General features: G+C 32.5%; 2 protein-coding genes across 6 annotated transcripts; both read right to left on the bottom strand.

Annotated features, from left to right (window-relative positions):
- Positions 1–2,965: 2,965 nt before the first annotated feature.
- LOC132749325 (serine-rich adhesin for platelets-like) lies at positions 2,966–13,228 on the bottom strand. Of its 5 annotated transcripts, none has more exons than XM_060739052.1 (5): positions 12,801–13,228; positions 7,992–8,122; positions 6,480–6,780; positions 6,028–6,238; positions 2,966–5,751 (listed from the first exon to the last, which is right to left on the bottom strand). In XM_060739052.1, the coding sequence occupies exons 1-5, from the start codon at positions 12,877–12,879 to the stop codon at positions 3,342–3,344; spliced, it is 3,132 nt and encodes a 1,043-aa protein (XP_060595035.1). In that variant the 5' UTR covers positions 12,880–13,228; the 3' UTR covers positions 2,966–3,341. The 5 variants fall into 5 exon arrangements, with proteins under 5 accessions (XP_060595035.1, XP_060595038.1, XP_060595036.1 ...); XM_060739055.1 differs by lacking the exon at positions 12,801–13,228 and adding an exon at positions 9,643–10,236; XM_060739053.1 differs by lacking the exon at positions 12,801–13,228 and adding an exon at positions 9,274–9,569.
- A 1,031-nt stretch (positions 13,229–14,259) lies between these two features.
- On the bottom strand, positions 14,260–19,319 carry LOC132749313 (uncharacterized). The gene is made up of 4 exons (XM_060739036.1): positions 19,226–19,319; positions 18,295–18,577; positions 17,376–17,631; positions 14,260–14,483 (listed from the first exon to the last, which is right to left on the bottom strand). The coding sequence occupies exons 1-4, from the start codon at positions 19,310–19,312 to the stop codon at positions 14,315–14,317; spliced, it is 795 nt and encodes a 264-aa protein (XP_060595019.1). The 5' UTR covers positions 19,313–19,319; the 3' UTR covers positions 14,260–14,314.
- Between the last annotated feature and the right edge of the window lie 1,518 nt (positions 19,320–20,837).

Below are 20,837 nucleotides of genomic sequence, written 5' to 3'. Positions count from 1 at the left end.
TCTTCTTTTAAAAAACCCCAAGGAGCTAGAGCTTTGATATTTAACATGAAACATCTTCTAGTGAGTGTCTATTAAGTTTATTCAAATAAAAGTTATCGGGTCAAAATTCGCCCCGCCCCGGGGGTCATTGATTTTCCTTATATGTGTATTGTAAAAAAAAACAAACAAAAAAATCTTCTGAAAAAAACACAAGAAGCTACAGCTTAGATATTTAGCATGAAACATCTTCTAAAGGCGGTCTACCAAGTTTGTTGAAATAAAATTCCTAGGGTCAAATTTGGCCCCGGCCTGGTGTCATTAATTTTCTATATGGGTACATAGAAAAAAAATCAAAATCTTCTTTTTAAAAAACCCATAGAGCTATCGCTTAGATATTTAGCATGAAAACTTTTTAATGGATGTCTACCAATGTTCAAAGAAAACCTCATGAGTCAAAATTGTGCCCGCCCAAGGGAGTTACTGATTTTCCATATATGTATATTTAAATATCTTTTAAAAAAATCTTCTTTTAAAAAAACTCAAGAGCTAGAGCTTTGATATTTAGCATGAAACATCTTCTAGTGAATGTCTACCAAGTTTAATCAAATAAAAGCCCTGGGTCAAAATTGGCCCGCCCAGGGGGCTATTGAATTTCCTTGAATGTATATAGTTAAAATTTAAAAAAAATCTTATTTTAAAAAACACAAGAAGCCAGAGCTTAGATATTAAGCATGAAACATCTTCTTCTGTGTTTCTACCAAGTTTGTTAAAATAAAGTTCCTAGGATCAAAATTGGCTCCGCCCTGGAGTCATTGATTTTCTATATGTGCATAAAGTAAAAACTTAAAAAATCTTTTTTTCAAAAAACCCACAAACATCTTCTAATGAGTGTCTACCAAGTTTATTCAAATAAAATCCCTGGGGTCAAAATTGGCCCCGCCTCGGGGGTCATTGATTTTCCTTATATGTATGTTGTTATAACAAAAAAATCTTCTTTTAAAAAAAAACCCAAGGAGCTAGAGCTTTGATATTTAACATGAAACATCTTCTAGTGAGTGTCTATTAAGTTTATTCAAATAAAAGTTATCGGGTCAAAATTCGCCCCGCCCCGGGGGTCATTGATTTTCCTTATATGTGTATTGTAAAAAAAACAAACAAAAAATCTTCTGAAAAAAACACAAGAAGCTACAGCTTAGATATTTAGCATGAAACATCTTCTAAAGGCGGTCTACCAAGTTTGTTGAAATAAAATTCCTAGGGTCAAATTTGGCCCCGCCCTGGTGTCATTAATTTTCTATATGGGTACATAGAAAAAAAATCAAAATCTTCTTTTTAAAAAACCCATAGAGCTATCGCTTAGATATTTAGCATGAAAACTTTTTAATGGATGTCTACCAATGTTCAAAGAAAACCTCATGAGTCAAAATTGTGCCCGCCCAAGGGAGTTATTGATTTTCCATATATGTATATTTAAATATCTTTTTAAAAAATCTTCTTTTAAAAAAACTCAAGAGCTAGAGCTTTGATATTTAGCATGAAACATCTTCTAGTGAGTGTCTACCAAATCTGTTCAAATAAAAGCCCTGGGTCAAAATTGGCCCCGTTCAGGCGGTCATTGATTTCTCTCATATGTACTCATTCTTTGGAACTGTTGTTTTCCCTTAGCAACCCTTAGCAATAGCAACCAGTAATGTTTTTAGAGAACTTCTATATTCAGGTGAGCGATTTCAGGGCCATCATGGCCCTCTTGTTTATGGAATGCATTTTCCTTTTCAAGCAACAGTAGAGTCTGGATGACTTCACTTAATTGAATCGGTTGGCGTTACAAAAAAATACATCATTTTCATTACAAATCATTCATTCTGTTTATTACAACAATGGAGCTGCTTTCTATAGTGATTGGGCCTAATTTGCGACACCAAGTTTGTATGTATTCTAGGCCTAAAGAGGGTCATTTTGCCCTTTCAGGCATGATACCAAGTTTGTATGTATTCTAAGCTTAAAGAGGATCCGATCCGTTCGCCTTTTCAGGCATGACACTAAGTCTTTATGCATTCTATAGGCTTAGTGAGAGTCCGTTCGCCCTTTCAGGCATGGCACTAAGTTTGAAAATGAGGTAGGCATATCATACACTCAGTTGCAAAAGAAAGTGTGCGCTTGACTGATAGGGAAAATTTGTAAACTTATTTAAGCAAAATGTTGTAATGTTCTCAGAATTTGCAGAAATATATTGTCTACACGATGGTGTATATGTAATTGACATTTGATTATTATCCCTGTAAATAGCCGAGGTATCAAAAACATTTTTTTTTTGTAAATGCGTTTTGGCTTTGAAAATGCATTTTTGGCTTTGTAAATGCATTTTTGGCCTTCAATACTTGAATATGTGAACGGAATATCTTCAAACCAAAGTTCATATGGCGCTACGCCAGGCCCATACAGTCACGAACACTTTCGTTGATACGTTTATGAGACAAACGCAACAGACACTGATTAATGGTCACGTAACGAGACATAAAAGCGTTAAAAACCAAAATTTTGCAACTTTTTCTATTTACAAGAATTACAAAATGTTGATAATTATCAAATTTCAGTTCCAATTAAACCATTATAATTATGGTCAATACTTTTCTGTAAGTTTTGATGCAAAATATGCCACTATTTTGTACATGTATATAAATATGTATAAAAAAAATCCCAAGAAACTAAGAGCAAACTTTCTTTTGCAACAAAGCATATATCGATGGATCGGTGCGAAATGGACAGAACATCTTCATTATGTAATACGAATTACAGCCATTACAACCAAACCACCGACATAATCGTACAAAACTATAATTGTTTTAACTGGTGAATCATATGTTTGAAAATAATGTGTACGTAAACAAGAGCAATATTAGTAGATATTTGTGACATGCAAATGAGATATTTGAGATATCTGTCCTAACTTTGAGGTTATAAGGAACGAAAAAGATAAAAGTCGATTAGAGTTAAGTTGATTTTTATTAGTTCTCTTAACAAATCGTAAACAATGCGTAACAATGGTAAACAACATGTATATTGCACAAAATTATGTACATTAATCTCATTCATTTCATTTATACAACTCATATTTGTGCATTCAATGCATGAATTTGTTCAACTAGAAATATATATACAACATTGATAACAGTTCATGCGATACCTGCCATAAACATTTGTACAATGTTACATGATTGAACACTTAAAATCATTGAAAATTATTCAAACTTAGAAATAAATAGTTACAATTCTATAATAAGTATTTACAAACTAAAACACATTTATGGCATTGTGTATTATAAGTATTACAATTTCTTAATTGCAATATATATTTATATGGTTTATCGTTTTAATGAAGACGGCAATACGTAAATGCTTTCATTTTTACAGGAATTCATATCCATGTATATACTTTCATGTGCTTGAGCGTTTGATGATGTAACAGTTGCTTCTGATTGCATTGTCAATGAGTTAGATGGATTTGTTATTGTCCCTGATATTACAGGCATTACACTTTTGTTCAGTAAATCACTACTACTAGAAGGTAGAGGTGTTCCGCATCCCATATGAAAAATGTCTATAAAATTCACAGCCCCATTTGAATTTGAGACTTCTGCATGTCCTTGTGTTAAAGTTGATGTCTCTAACAGGCTTGTCCCCATACCCATATTGAAAATATCTATGGCCGTTTTTGTAGAGTTACCGTTATGAGCAGGGTTTATCTCTGATAAATCTATCAACATACTTTCATTATCACATTTATCACAGCTTTTCATTTCATCGTCAATTACAAAACCTTGATTCAACATATCACCTTTGTCGGCGTTATTCAACGACTGCATCGACTCGTCATTTTCATACTTGGTTTCATCAAGTTCTGTAACCTCAGCCACGTCACTAATATTTGCTGGCGTCCAAACTGTAAGATCAGGAAAAGGATTTTCAATATCGCCAGACGACGACTTTGTCGTAGGTCCGACTTCAGCGTATATAGGTTCGTCATCAGCAAATTCCATGTCGATGCTGTCACTACTATTATCGCCGATACGACCAAACAATCCCGGCTGTAAAGACATGTCAAAATTTTGTTTCAAACCCAATGAATTATTTGTTCTGTTTAACATATCAACTTGCATAGAAACGTTCCTGTTATGCTTCCATAATGTGTTTCTCCTATCGACTGGTTCTGAATTGCGCACGTGGCTTGCTGTGGGACGCTTCATAGCAGACGACATATTCAAATTGAGCGAGCTGCTTCTTTCCCGCTTCTGAGGAACGGACATACCATCATTGTCTTTCAAAAATCTCTCAATGGCGATTGGTTGATACAAATCCTCGTTTCCAGCAATAACTGATTTATTTCCTAGCGGCCATACTTTAACGGCCATCTCATCAGTTTTAGTACTGCCTCTTGTGCTCTCCGAATCCGAATCGCTGGATGAAGACAGACTTATCGTTCTTTCTTTCTGTTTCCTGTTTTTATTTTTTGTAAACGGAAGTGTGAAAAGTTTCTTATCACCGGTATTGAACTTCCGTTTCATTTTATAAGATGATGGTCTTTCCGGAAGTGACGGTGGAACAGATTTTGGATCTACTGTTGGATCCATTCCAAGATGTTTTATTAGATTCTTTTTGCCCTTTCGAAAATTATCCAAGTCTTCATACTCATTTTCTTTTTCTTCAGCTTTAAAGTCACCTGCTGAGTTACACTTCCTTAGTTTAGGATTAGCTCGAGCATATGCATTTTCTCCATTGTTTTTATCCTCACATTTGTTTTCCTCTATGGAAACATCTTGATATATCCCGTTATCATTTACCTCCATTGTTTTACTATCCGTGTCCAAACGTCCATTCTTAAACTCTTCATGAGTAACTTCTATTTCTTGGATTTCAACCGTCAAATTTGCTGCATTTGTATCAATCGGACATGATTGTTTCATGTCGACAGTTGATGTGGAAACGGCACTATCGAAGGAATTCGTTGATCGATTTGTAGCTATTCCGCGCTCAAACTTGGCAGCTTTGTCTACTGCAGTATACAATATACCAGAGTCTCTAGATCCAACAGACGCGGAGCGACATGACACGGAAGAATGAGAAGACATGTTTGACAATGATCTGGTTTTATCGTCTGAGAAAACTGGTTTTGAGCTCTGTATGTCCACGTGACTGTAACCATTCTCATCCAAAAGAACTTTTGTTTTATAGCCAGGCTTGGCAACTGTAAAAGTCGATATTATGTTACCAACTTGTGGAGTACTTTTAGGAAGATGAAATTCGACTGTGTTGTAGTCAGACGTTTTGTCTTCGTCTTTAACTTCAACGGGAGAGGAAAGAAGGTCATCTGTTGACGTGCATTCATTTATAACTGGTGTTTCAAAAGTAACACTTGGTCTATGTTTCCGTTTTAAATCATTCACGTCACCTGTGGTTTCACTATCCATGCTATTGTCAGAGTTCGGTGAATGTAATGGTTTTGTTTGATTATTTGCTGATGTTTCTAGGAGGTCCTTATAACGTTGTTCCATGCTACCGGATGTAGAACTTCTTGTGCGACATGCGCTGTCAATACTTCCGGTGTTGCTTTTGACAGACAAACGTTCTGTCATGTCATTGGTTGGGCTGTTTTTGTCATGTTTCTCAGCTTTCTTGCGATTTAACGCTATAAAAATGTTTGCTTTTATTGAAGCTAGTATCTTAGTGACATGGTCAGAACTGAACTGGAAAATAGCCTCACCACACTCTGATTTTCTGAAAGGTAAAGGCGACAAATTAACTACAGAGTACATTCACGATATTTGTCTAAAAACAGAAATTCAGCCAAAAGCATCATAATAGCATGCTTAACACGCCTGACACTTTTTAATACTATATTATGCTATTTCTCTTGGTTAAAACATTCGTATTTTAGAACAGGAGATAAAAATGAAAATGCTAAATACATGTTTACTGATCCAAGATTTACTACTTGCGTAAGAATTTGTTTAAAAAATGGGAGATCTTATATGAAAATAGGTAACTACTTACGGTCCACATTCGATGCTAAGAATTTCAATAGTAGGGTTTTCAGTATCTTTCACCAGATGAAATCTTTTAAGCATGTTGAGAGACCATTCATAGGAGTTCTTCTCCTTGCTGACTATGGCGATTACTTCCGGGTTAACGGTCATAGAGTACAGCCCTGCTAATGATAACCTCGCAGCATGTTCATTGGGTACAATTGTGACGGGGAACATATCTGTAAAACAAGGGGTATAAAAATTAATCATTCGTAACACTTAATGGCATTGTATTTAATACTGAGTTATAAATGTTACATGTCTTTATAAAAAAGTTATTAGATAGGTTTTATTTTTCACCATATGTAAGAAAAAATGTCTATTGCCTATATGAATAGTAAAACAAGAACTACTCCAACATTTCTTGCCAAATAAATTTAGTAGGTTAAAGTCTATTTCTATCAAGGAATGTTGACGTACCGTTTTCCTCTTGCTCTGGGAAGAAGATCTTTTTAAATGTTGACATCCACGACTGGGTATCTAACTCCGTCGACCCTGCCAATAGAAGGACAGGGTCTCTTTCCACGATTTCGAAAGCATGGGAATGCGTCTTGGATTTAGCAGAGCGGATGTCTGTAACAAATTCTAGGATGAACGTTTGCTTATCCGCTGGTGAATTTTTGGCTGTCTTCTCGTCGGAGTACACGTCGACTTTTGCAGCAGACCTGCCGGCAGATCGAATAGACATCTCGTGGACAATTACCCATTTTTTCTTCCATGACTGAAAAAGAGAAAAAAGATATAGAATTTATGTTATATGAAGCCTAGATGTAATACAAAATAATATTAGAAAGGATAACGCATGTTTTTATAATGATATTCGAGTGTAAATTAAACATTATTGCGCTGTGCATATCACTAATGAGTGCAAAATGTACATGATATCACCTTGATATACGGTCACATGATAGAAATTCAGCAACACGTTCATAATTGAGAATTAAACATTTATCTCGTTTTAATTGAAATCATCGATAAAACTGCATCTACAAAGTTCAGTTAATCGGGGTATTGGGTCAGTTGAAGATAAAATGGTAAATCAATGGCTATTGTAATATCGGTAACTGACACATTGTAATTAAACTTGATCTCATCTTATATATTGTTAAAAAAATATGATAGACTAACAATAGTTTCAAATGATATGTTAATATTTTGGAATTTGCGTAATTAATATTTCAATCCACTTTGCATTATCAATACAAACGATAGAAATTTCTTTAGTAGAATGACCCTATTTCACATTGAATATGTATTTATATCGACATATTCAAGAGTGTCCATTTTCTAAATGCCGAATAACTAACTCATTTACTATAACACTTTGACACTTAATACATAAAGAAACCATGGTCGGACAGAATTTAGCATTAGAGATCAAACGTTTATCGGTTAAAATAAATATGCATGCTACAAGGAAACGAAATCATAACAAACTTTGCACCGTGCTGCTAATCCCCTTCTGGAAACTTTCTATGAGGTTATGTTATGTGAATGTCATATCTAATTTCTTGCTTAAATTTTAAATGATCTAACAGATGTTGCCGAATTGTAAAAACAAGCCCACAAAATTACAGTGAAATGAGTACAAAAGAAACGGAATCCGGTTAAAGAGGTTTAATTCGAGAAGAAAAATCGTTCTGACAATTTAATTGTTCATTTTTTCTTTACTCTGATTTTTTTTAGGAACGTAACAAATGCCAAACTTTGAGCATTTGTATAGCATAGATTTTTTCATAGCAAGAAACATGTGTTATTTTTTACTTAATGATAGTAAAAAAAACAAAATCCTAGTCTTAGAACAAAGTATTACTTCTCTTCTATTTTATAACAGATAACCAATAAATACCAACCAATAAAATATGCTTCCAATAAAAGTGGTTTATTATATAATTAAAGAATTCATACATAATAAAATAGATAAATACTTACTTTGAGTTTCCTGCCTTTAATTTTTGGAGGCTGTTTGATGTCTATGTAGCCCGAATATTCTATCCCACCTTCAATCATCTTGTACGTCCGTACGTGCGACGCTGATACACTTTTTCTCCTCCGAAATGAATCTAGTAGTGAAAAAACGAAAGCAAAATTATTTCCCTAATAATATTTTAAATTACAACATCACTATATAAATTGCTTAGCTAAACGTTAAAACAAAGTTCTATTTTTTTCTCGCATCACTTTGCTGTATGTTTAAAGAAACAATAAAAATTTTACGTAAACAATTTGTCGCATCTTAATTAGTATCACACTGATAAGAGAAGAACAATTTGGTCCAGTGTTGATCCAGTTATATTGTGTATCTATTCGAGATGTCTCGTTTGTAACCATTGAACTTCACCGCTCGTTATCTAGTCCCTGTACTAGGATGATATAAGGCCTCGTTTACATGATTATAACAAAGATTAATTTGGTCAGCATATGATCTAAGGCCTTGTTCATACGGATTAAACCAGTTTAGAATCGCGCACTTATTTAAAAAAAAACTTTTTTATTAAAGAAAACAAATTTACCTGATTTTCATCAAAATATTTATATTCATTTTTAATGTTCAAAGACGTTTGGGTGAAAAACGGTAAGGGAAAAAATGGATAAATCATTCTGTACAATAAGAAAGAAAGGTCAGCGGGTTTGTCGTAAATTTAGAATATTAAACACAGTTATCAGATAAAATACAGCAAATATATGAGTCCTCGTATCAGTTACTGTAAATGGTACTATCTCTCACATACATACTTCTCATATCAATATCAATCTGATACATACATATATTATACATAAATAAACAAATAAAAAATTTATATTATTTACATATTGTTTATGTTTTGATGTTTTAAAGGAATTTTAAATACACCGGTTGGTTTCAGTACATCACGCTGACGGCATTCAAAACGTAGGTCAAATATCCGGAAAAAAATGTGCAAATACCGCTAAAAAGTTGTTGTTGTTGTTGTTGATGTTCAATTGATTTGGCAAAACACACCTTATTTAAACCAAAATACGTTATCTGAATGTAAATGAAACATTTCAGTTATTTTGATGTATAGTTTTGGTTAAGGTTAACATATGTCACCCATAGGCAAGATGCACGGAACTTATTTACTTCACTTTATTCAAATATATGTTTTAAACTCTAAAAAAAAAAAAATCAATTACAAAAGGTCATCTTAGTACGTAAAACCAAACTGAAAAAAAAAAATCGAACCGTCTGTACCTTTTTTCCCAATGTTATCCAATAAACAATGTAAGTATTTTAGTGATTTCTCAAGAAACATGTTTAACTTTTGACCATAGTTGTTGATTTTCTTTCTTTTTTTTAACTGATGTAGAATGTTGTCAATGTGTGCGTGATTCACGCGAGAATACACGGCATGACGTGTGCACGTGTCATATTTTTTTGCTGAAGAAGATTCAATATATTCTGAAATTGTCTTGTATATTCAATTTGACACTTTCAGAATATGACACACTAAAGGTGAACTAGGACTATAATAAACTTTACATACTACATATATAAAATCTAAAACAAAACACTTTATGTCATATATGATATTTATACTAAAACAATTTAAACAATTTTTACCTTTCAAAAATTTTCTAAACTCGATAAAATAATTACACTCAGATATTTGCTTCCGTCCTCAAATTTGGTGATGAAACTAGATTGTATATATTTTATGTATATCTTTCAAGATATTGAAAACTTATAAATCCATCCATCTTTTTTACGAATTATATATTCCAATCCAAACACAGCTCCTCTTTAAAATTTAGCAATACTAATTACATACTATTTAATTATCTATTTAATTACTAATTATCTATCTATTAAGTGTATAATTATCAAGTTGTGTGTAATTATCTCCTGATATAGGACCATCCATTAAATTAAAAAATATCGAATTTGGTAATTGCCCAATAAAAATAAGTATTACTTATTCCTAGTAAAATATTATTTAATTTAATTTTATAAAATCCCATTTTTGAACCATTTTAATCCACTGGGTTGACATAGATTGCACGTGAATAAAAAAACGGAAATGTAAAAAGATTAACATTGATTATGTTAAAATAAATGTGATAAAACGAGTTAAAGTTTTGCTTTCTACGGTGAATGAGACAAAACGAGTTCTACTTTAAGTTTCAACACGATTTTTTGGTTATTTTTCTTTATTTCTTTAAGAATAATAACTATATTGTGTTTATAGTTACATGTATGTAAACGTTCGTCTTAAAAAAAATCTGTGTGTCTATCTTGCGTTTATTAATTGTTCCTTTTATTTGAAAATTGCATAATTTTTATTGATTCTTAGCTACTTTGATGTATAAAAATTTCATTTTATTGCATTATTGAAGGTTCTTAACATAACTCGTCATAAAATCTCAATATGTGGTTAACAAAAATTATGTTCTTTATAAAAAGATTGTTATCTTTTGCCGTAGGGTTGGCAATTTCAACTTTTGATAAAGTTAAAGTAGGTGTGTATGATCACTTTCATATCCGTGATTTCTCATTTTGGTTTTGGTTTAAACACATTTATTTAAGCTCCATTGCGAATCAAGTTTCTTACAACTTATATTAATCACTTATCGAGTCTGCTTTATGGAACCAACCAGTACTGGTGACATGGTCGTGACCCGACTAGGGCTCGAATCCATGGGTTGACAGAAAACACCTTAACCGCTAGGCCACCAATCCCCTTAATAAAAGTAGTTATATTCAAAGCTTAAGATGGTATGAAATTCAGCCATATCAAAAAACTTTTTTAAGCCATTTTTCTGTGAATGTTGTTTTAAACTGTACTTGGGCAAGGCGGATATAGATTTTTTTGATTCTGTAAAGCTGGTAATAAATTACTTTATTTTAAAGCATATCCGCGTTACACACGGCTTAATGTAAATACAGCCCTCGTTAAAATAAGATAGGAGCTAAATTTATCTTAAAAATATTGCAATGTTACGGATTTGGATTTATGGGGGATACAAGTTAAATCAAATAGTCTGTTTCTCACAGCACTATATGTTTAAAAATGTAGATTATTTCTGTTCATCCTCGTCTATTATAATAGATACTTTTACATAAAACATATTTAACTGATATGATATATAAACAAATATGTTTTAATGCTTACAATCATTTACGTAATAATAATGTTTGCGTCACAGAGATAAATCAATTATTAATTAATTACTCTATCTTGATTGTAATTACTCTTACAACAATGAAACCGTATCAAACAATTAATTGGTTTACAAACAAGTTAACAAGACCAGTTACGGTCCGCCGATCATGATATGATATGACAGATGATCAAATCATTTTATGTAGCTTATGTTGCTGAATTTATAGCTAGTTCAATTCATATTTTAAATGATAAATCCTTCTTCTTGTATTTAAAGTAAATTGTCTTCAAGTATTAATGCATAAAGATTTTTCTGTAAACCATGTTCTCTTTATATATGAATACTTTGTATGCTAAAACATTGTATTTCTATAATCTTTAATGCTGATTAAACTATATTGTATTGTATGTTTAAACATACTGTTTTATATGTATGTATTTTTTTTAATCGCAAATATCAAATTAAATAATTCAAACACATAAATGAAATTATATATTTAACTGTTAGTTAGCTGGGACTGAAGGTGATTACCCTTTGAGAAAAGTATAGTTACAAACGATTCTATATATGAGCCGCGTCATGACAAAACCAACATAGTGCGTTTGCGACCAGCATGGATCCAGACCAGCCTGCGCAGTCTGATCAGGATCCATGCTGTTCGCTATCAGTTTCTCTACTTGTAATAGGGTCTGTAAGGGAACAGCATGGATCCTGATTGGTTTTGTCGTGACGCGGCTCATATATAGTGGGGTTGGTAGTTTAACCTCCTTATCAGTATGCAACCGTTCAGTCCCGGGCAGACTGACAAGCAGATAACCAGTACTAGTTCATCTTCGCAAGGAACTGGTTACTTCTGCCAGAGCAGTGGTACGGTGCTAACAACTGTAGAAAGGATTTTATGACCAATCACAACGAAAGTGACCAGCACCGTCCGGGAATCGAACCCGGATCGAGAATTTCTTTTTTCACATTGATATCATTTGACATTTGAATGGGCTACCCCAAATTAGCTATTCAAGTTATGTAGCTTAAAGGTTAAATAAAAATTGACATAAGATGTCATAATTATATAATGTAACAGCAGGGTCTTTCTGTTTGAAATATTAGAGCACTCTCGTTGTTACATCCCCACCCCCTCCCCCTCTCTATAACACACACTGTTGTACTTTTTCTCAGCATATTATGAAACAAATAAAACATCTGTGTACACTTTGATATTAAACATTGAATCGGCATTCTCCTAGAGCAAAGTGGCACTTTTTCTCATTTACTTTGACAGCTGGATTACAGATTATAATATCTTCGTAGCTGCATGAAACTCTCCGAGAGCTGCATAGTGCATATGCATGCAGCAGCCATAACCATTCTTTAAAGAAATGTTTATAAATTATATATCTGGAAAAAAGTTATCATGCAAAATAATCAAAAACGCAATGTTGTACTATCGGCCGAGTAGCTAATTAATAGGTACTGTAACGCTCAACTTATAACAAAATGTTGTACAAAATAAAAAATGTGTTGCACACAAAACGATTTTCATTTTCAATTATTAGAATCTTATAATTACAAAATAAAAAAATGATAATACTTTGCATGTCATTAAAACAAATAACAAACCCGTGCGGTAAGTCCGGAGACATGGCACTGATGGAGTGTTGAAGGTCCGATCCAGTCCGTACTCCTGAAACAAGAACATCCTCTCGCAATTGAAACGTTAACGACTGCTTCAAAGACTTAATCAAATCCACATTGTTGAAATAATAAAAACCGAAATTTGAAATAACGCTCCTATTTAAAACTCCACATAAGTCATCCTTCACTCAGAAGACTTTAACTGATGTGTAACAAACATAGGTGTAAACCTTCGCATGTTTGAGAAATATTTGTTTTTACAATACTGACATCCGTCTCTCGAAATTTGAAATGAATAATTAGTCAGAAACGTTCGAAAAACATGTTGTTTATATAACGTATAACAATAAAATATTTTCTAACGTTAACCACATGTGCAAAATGCAATAGGATAGTTCGTTATTTTGATTTTTCTTGTTTACATTTCACTGACTTCCGCTTTTGCGCGAGAGTTTAAAGAGACAGACGATAGCATAGGGAAAAGACATTAAAACTACGTCTAGGGGTTTAAGGGGTTAAATGGCTTGGTTGGTTAACCTCAGATTACGATACAATACATTTATTGTAGTACTTTAATGATTAAACTATGCAAGGTGGTAATTGTGTTATCGGATTTTTATCGATTAATCGATAGCTATAAAAACCAGTCCCTTGTGATATTTTTTGCGGTGCGGACTAAGTCTAAATTAGAAGTTTATAAAGATTTTTCCATTGCCAGACACAGTGTCTGGTTGTTGTTAAATATACTGATATGTTTTGATATGTGATAAATAAAATATACAGGAATGCGAAACATTCCTGTCACCTTTACCGCAGTTTAAATAGGTGTAAATCATAAACAAACCAATGATATTATATAATATTGACTTGTTTCTGCATTATTAAGTTCTATTATACATGCCCAACATTAAACGGAATTTTGTAAATTCTCACCAAAAGTGATTAAAATATGTATATATCTCTTGTCTATGATGAATCATTTAAGTTTATCTTTCACGAGTAATGAAAAAAAAAAAAAAATACATCATCAACACGTCCGATCATTATCACAAAAGCTGATGCAGATCGAACGTGTTCGCAACGTTGAGATGTACAAACATATAAAAGAAGCTTAAAAATCATGACTTTGACAATACCTTACTTTTTTTAAAAACCTGTGAGCATTTTATTATTTATTTTTTTAATCAGCGGTCAATATGTATAAAACTCATTTTCATTTTGGCGAAATGAAGATCAGTTCCATCAGTAAAGCTGGAAGGTGTGTCTTTTTTGTTGCTGTTGTTGTTTTTTGTTTTGTTTTTCTTTTGCATGGCATTGACAGTGACAAAGCAATTTTTTAAACTATAACTCAAAACATAAACAAATATTTTAAATAACAACAAACTTTTTGAAACAAAATAACAAAGTGGTTTATTTTACATAAACAAATTGCGTTAAATATACCACAAAGAAAATACCACTCATATGTGGCAATAACATATTTCGTTCATTTTTCCGCCTTAAGACTGTTCGTCAAAAGTCCACTTTGAACTTGCAATGCAGTCATGTAAACTATTTGTAGCGGTAAAAACTGAACTCTTCAAGATGTTTAACGCTTCTTTTGCAGTCAGATTGCTACTTTCTTCCGTCTCTTCAAATACAAAAGTGCTGGATCCGTATTTACTCTCACTGTAACAAGGATAAAAAAATATGCAATATATAAACAGTGAATACTAATCGCAACATTTTGTAATGAAATCTACGATCGTTTTCAAACAGTCGTATAGACAGGAATATCAAAAGTTTGAAAATCGGCACTACCGCTAAATCGAAGTATTTAGTACAAAACAAGTCTATTTTGTTGTTTCCCCCTCCAGCTAAAGCATTGATACAATAAACTAAGTGAGTGATTTTTTGATAAAACTTCTTGCCATAGGACACCACAAAATGAGGGAATTTTAAAATCTACTTATTTGTTATTTCATGTATTTACAACGACACTGCATTTAATCATACTATACTGAACATTGTGCTTTATTTCAGAAGGATAAACAATCATTCATATTTGCATAACACAGATATTTATTTCAATTGTACATACATTTACTACATTTACTGTAAACGTTATTGCTAGCGTAAAATAAAACATTCAGTCAAACAAAAATTATTTGTTTTCTTGTAGAACTGTGCATGATGTTAGATTTTTCAAGTTAAGTTTTAATTTGGATAACTTATAATAAGCTTCTCTTTTAAATACAAAGTCTATTGCATTTTCTCTTCTTTGTTAGAGAGAATTGTTGAAGTTTCATATAGACTTCTAAAGACTTTCTAAAGAATTTCTTAGATGAATAGGTTTATAATAAGCATTACCTATTACCAATGTTAGAGAATGAATGATATTGGCAGACTATCAGCAGTTGATGACGTAATAATGTACACACCTAGACGCATACTAACTTTGACTCAGATAGTCCGGGAAACAATACATTAACAATGCTACCTCAATGCTTGAAATCAGATAGTTCAGAGGCTATATGTTATATGAAATTAACTTCAATGTACATGTACTAATATGTTCTGCCCTGAAATTCTACATCAATCCCTAAAATGATCAACCTTTTCCATTAACGAATATATATATTTTTTTAAATATTGTTTTCGTTAAAATTCAAACATTGTTTTAGATTTTAAAATAAAAGTTTTCAATTTAAGACTATGGGAAGATAGCTCAAATATAACATACAGTTGTGCAAAGATGATGGCAAAACTGTTGGTGACTCAAATAGGCAGACAGAGATAATTTAAGTAGCTTCTTTACAATATGTTGAGGTCCCTAGCAAACACACGTTATATACAGTAGTCGCTAATGTCATATCGTTTTATAAAAGGTACGATTTATGTCGTACTCATGAATTAAAGTATGACAAAGTTTCTAACTTAATTATACCATAGGCCCTAACTTATTACAAGTGCATCGTTACTCATTACCAAAGTATGTGTATATCCTAGTCCTATGTCGTAGTCCTGAACTTAAGTATGTTCTTGTGCCTAACTAAAGTATATCGTAGACCATAAATATGTCATAGTTCCTAAAATTCTGAATGATTAAAGTATGTCTACTAATTTAACTATGTCGTAGATCTTAACTAAAGTATGTTGTAGTTCTGAACTAAAGTATGTCAAGTATGTCGTAGTCCTGAGTCCTGAACTAAAGTATGTCGAGGTCCTGAACTAATGTATGTCTTAGTTCTGAACTAAAGTATGAAGTAGTTCTGAACTAAAGTATGCCGACCTCCTGATCTAAAGTATGTCGAGATCCTGAAATAAAGTATATGATTGTCGTAGTTCTTATCTCAATCGTGTCGTAGTTCTGAACTAAAGTATGTCGAGATCCTGAACTAAAGTATGTCGACCTCCTGATCTAAAGTATGTCGACCTCCTGATCTAAAGTATGTCGACCTCCTGAAATAAAGTATGTCGTAGTTCTTATCTCAATCGTGTCGTAGTTCTGAACTTAAGTATGTCGAGGTCCTAAACGAAAGGATGTAGCAGTTCTGCACTAATGTATGTCTTAGTTCTGAACTAAAGTATATCGTTTTTCTGAACCTAAGTACTTCGAGGTACTAAGTTAAAGTATGTCGTAGTCCTGAACTAAAATACGTCTAGGTCCTGAACTTAAGTATGTCGCGGTCCTGACCTTATGTATGTCGTTGTTCTGAACTAAAGTAAGTCGAAGTCCAGAGTTAAAGTATGTCGTAGTCCTGAACTAAAATACGTCTAGGTCCTGAACTTAAGTATGTCGCGGTCCTGACCTTATGTATGTCGTTGTTCTGAACTAAAGTAAGTCGAAGTCCAGAGTTAAAGTATGTCGTAGTCCTAAACTAAAATACGTCTAGGTCCTGAACTTAAGTATGTCGCGGTCCTGACCTTATGTATGTCGTTGTTCTGAACTAAAGTAAGTTGAAGTCCAGAGTTAATGTATGTCGTAGTCCTGAACTAAAAAATCTCGAGGTCCTGAATAAAAGTATGTCGAGGTCCTGAACTAAAGTATGTCGTACTTCTAAACTAAAGTGTTTCGTAATTCTAAACCAAAGTATTTCTTGTCCCTAACTTAAGTTTGTCATTATGCTGAAGTCAAATATGCTGTAGTCCTAAACTAAGTATGCGACAGTCCTGAACTCAAGGATGTCGTCGCCCTGAACTAAAGTAAGCCGTAGTTTATCACTAAACTAGTTATGCCTTAGTTCCTAACTAAAGTATATCGTAGTCATAAATTAAAGTACTGGTAAGTCGTATTATATGTGTACCGCCTCTCTTAACATAAATATGTTACGGGCATTATATTACGAATTTCACATTTATAACCTTGTATGAATACACCACATTGTCTAAAATTGCCATTCTACCTGACAATTTTCCAACATTGTTACGTGCCGTATTAGTTTATAGTTCAAGCAACTTGTGTTATAAAGAAACACCTAACAAACATTCATCCAAAGATTTTGAAATATTTGAAAGGAACTGCGTGGCTATATATGTACTTAAAATTCACATTAATTATTGTTAATCAAATGGACTTACGGAATGGTTTCTATCATCAAGCGAACTCTTCCATCAGCTTTCTCAAGTTTGAATCTTGCAATGTGTACTAAAGGCAGGTTAACTGACTTTATTGCCTCTTTTTCATCAAACGGCTCAACAGGTGTGGCCCGACTGTCTCCTCTATGAAGATGACTAATCACTATGGAAACTGTAGTTACTCGAAGATCATAGACCCCATCCGATAGTCGTATTTTCTTGGTGTCATCATTTAATATCAACTTTAAACATATCTTATCTGAAAGGGAAAAGGAATTACATAATGCAATTTTCTACAAAATAATATTGAGACATTTGTTGTCAATGTATACGAACGGACTGTTGTCCTTCATGTAATACAAGTCGGCTCACTATAACGTTGTTTATCATTCTGTGTTTAGAAAACGAAAAAAGAAAAATATTTCTTTTACAGCAGAAAATTACCAAAACGATAAGCATTTTGAAAGCAGCACGTCTCCAGATTCATGCTAATTTTCATGAAAATTTTGAAAATGTATTTAAAAATAAAATATTGTGAAGTGAACAAAGAAAATAATTTTCACAATGCAAACAGCACCAACAATACATGTAAATTACCAAAAAAAAACAGGTCAAAATATGCAAAAGAAAGGCCCTTACTGGGTTAGTAACGCAGCAAAAATATGATGAAAATACTGCAAAATCGGTCATAAATCGTAAATAACATGGACACTTGAATCTTTAAAAAAAATTTAAATCTCAGTTAACTTTTTTCCTTGAAATATTTTGGTTCATCTGGGAACATGCAGCTTTAAAGGGCCACAAATTACTATTATTATCATAGCAACTAACAGTTCTTAAAATAGTTCACGAAACCGTTAGCGGAAATCATGCCTTCTCTTCAAATGATACAAACAACAGAAATATAAATAGGAAATTTCACCGTGTGTGTCTATATGTTCAAGTGCATCCGGCCAGAATAGTTTTCTCAAAGTCCATATCCAGTCCCTGCTCTCAAGCTCCGTGGATCCGGACATAACAATAAGTGATTCTCCCGCGGAAATAATTTCAAATGCATGTAAGTGAGTTTTTGACGTCACCATTGTAATATCTGATATATTCGTAAGCTGGTAGGTTCGAACTAAATCGTCAGAGTTTTGTTTGTATATACTTAATTCTATTATTTCTCCGTCCCTAACAAGATCAACCCGTCGAGTCTTCCACGGCTAAAAAAAAGAAACATGTTTATTATATACTTATAAATAAAATTTTGAGATATAAAATGCGTATTTTCATTTTTTCGTATTTTCACTGTAAAAAATTATTTATTTCACTGCAGTGAAACATATTTCCGTATTTTCACTGGTGTCTAGCCGGACTTCCTTCTTCTGCACCAAATTTAAGGGGAAGTATTTCAAATTGTAAATTTAGTAAAAAAAAAGAAGAAAAAATAGATAATAAACAGAAAATTCAAGTTTTGTTTTCTATAAATACAGTAATTATTCTCGCTAACTTGAACACTATATTAGTAGTTTCATAACTAATACAAAGACTCTCATGTTATCTGACACAAAACGTCCTACTTACATCATACAAATCTGCGTAAAATTAGTAAGCCCTGATAACGCGTAAAGAAAGTCTGAAACCGTTTCTTCACACAAAAAACAGCAGGGTTTGAAGCAGGGACAATTAAGACAATGCTATTTAATTTCATCAACAGACAACAATGGCATATTGAACGTTTTTTTTATGGCTGTTCACATTTAAAAGTGTACCGAATAAATTTAGTTTATTGTTGTATTGATGGACACGTTCTTATTTATATACATCATATATATAATTTAAGAGTGAAAAATTAAATTGAATATAGGTACCGGAGGTCGCCATCCTCGTGTTAAAGTTGACTTAGGAGGAGATTTGACATCAAGTTCGCCAGTTTTAAGTACCGTCTGCCCCACCATACTTTCCTTGCAACCTAAATAAATAAGTATAGTTAATTTTACCAGTGAGGCCAAATATGCAAAACAATTACATATTAGTCTATATATAAATCAAAGATCACAAATCATTCTAGTCAGTATGTGCAATGGTATTTAGAAGGAAAAAAAAACATGAAAAATATACTGTAGTGTTTAGCCAATGTTCATAACTGGACACTGAAGATAAAGGATATTATGTTTGATTATAAAATCGAATTGATTTACAATGCCCTTTGACATACATCTACCTACATCTAGTACTATGTATATTATGGAGACACACAAACGAACGCACGCACGCACACATGTATATACATTACTGATTCTGCTATATAATGCACGGCGGGATACCTGATGTCTCCCTCCACGCCGGAAAGTTGCCATATGACCTCTACTGCTTTGGTGTTTTAATATCCATGGTTTGACATAATATTTGTTCAAATAAATTTCTATTAATTAGTCCTGTAAACTTCATTTCAAGAGTGTTTTCGTTTTAGTTTTGTGAATTAAGATTATGAAATTTCATGAATTAGTACATTTTTGTGTTTCTTAAGCTTTTCACGTAAATCCTTAATCCATTATAGAGTGTTTAATAATGTAAGTCAGCGAGAATCAAATTACAGAAACAAAAATAGTTTATTGTGTAAACAAGGCGCCCTTATCTATTTATATGCGTTTTGACATATACTAATCATAAAAGCAAACTGATTTACATAGGTATTTATACGATAAATGCGCACGTGCTTTTAATAATTTTGAAGTATTTTGAAGTACATGAACATGTATATGTTTGAATACATTATAAAATCAATGTTTCAAATAAATATTTACCGATTAAATGAAGTCATGTACATGTACTATCTCAATAATTTTCGTTGAAATTTAGACCGTTCAGAATAAATTAAATAATACTTAAATGTACAAATGTACTATATCACATACACTGACTGAAGATTAAACATATTAAATTCCTGTAACATCTTAAATGAAAGTCATACAACTTAACAAAGATATTAATCTTTACCTTTTGGTATTTGTATTCCTTTTATTGTCAAAATTAAAACATATAGTTATCCCTATGTTTTCTTTTATTTCTTTACTCTTATTTATAACAGTCTATAAATTAAACGTTTTGACAAACATCATTCTAAATTGAGGTCAGTAAATACTTTCTATATGATATTGTTAAATCAATATCGATTGGATTTGTGGACATGTCAGATCAGGAATGACAGTGCAAGAGAGGAAACTCTTGTTGAAAAACAGAAATACGACAGAATAACCTCCCCCCGTGTTTTACATTGTTACGTGTGCGATTTACGAAAATAATAATTCATTTGGATTTAAATGTCTTTTTGTGTGTAGATATTCAAAGAATGATTCTTTTCCTAGTATTTAGTAAGAATATGCTGGAACATGTGGACATTTTTCCAATTCATGTTGATGTTGTTGTTGTTTTTTGTACAAGATATAGATCCAAGATGTCATATATGATGTGAGTGTAACA

The sequence above is a fragment of the Ruditapes philippinarum genome, unplaced genomic scaffold (assembly GCF_026571515.1).
Source record: "Ruditapes philippinarum isolate M1 unplaced genomic scaffold, ASM2657151v2 ctg322_1_1_1_1, whole genome shotgun sequence".
NCBI classification, from domain to species: Eukaryota; Metazoa; Mollusca; class Bivalvia; order Venerida; family Veneridae; genus Ruditapes; species Ruditapes philippinarum.
Note: the sequence above shows the minus strand (reverse complement) of the source record. Positions and strands in the feature narration are given on the sequence as shown.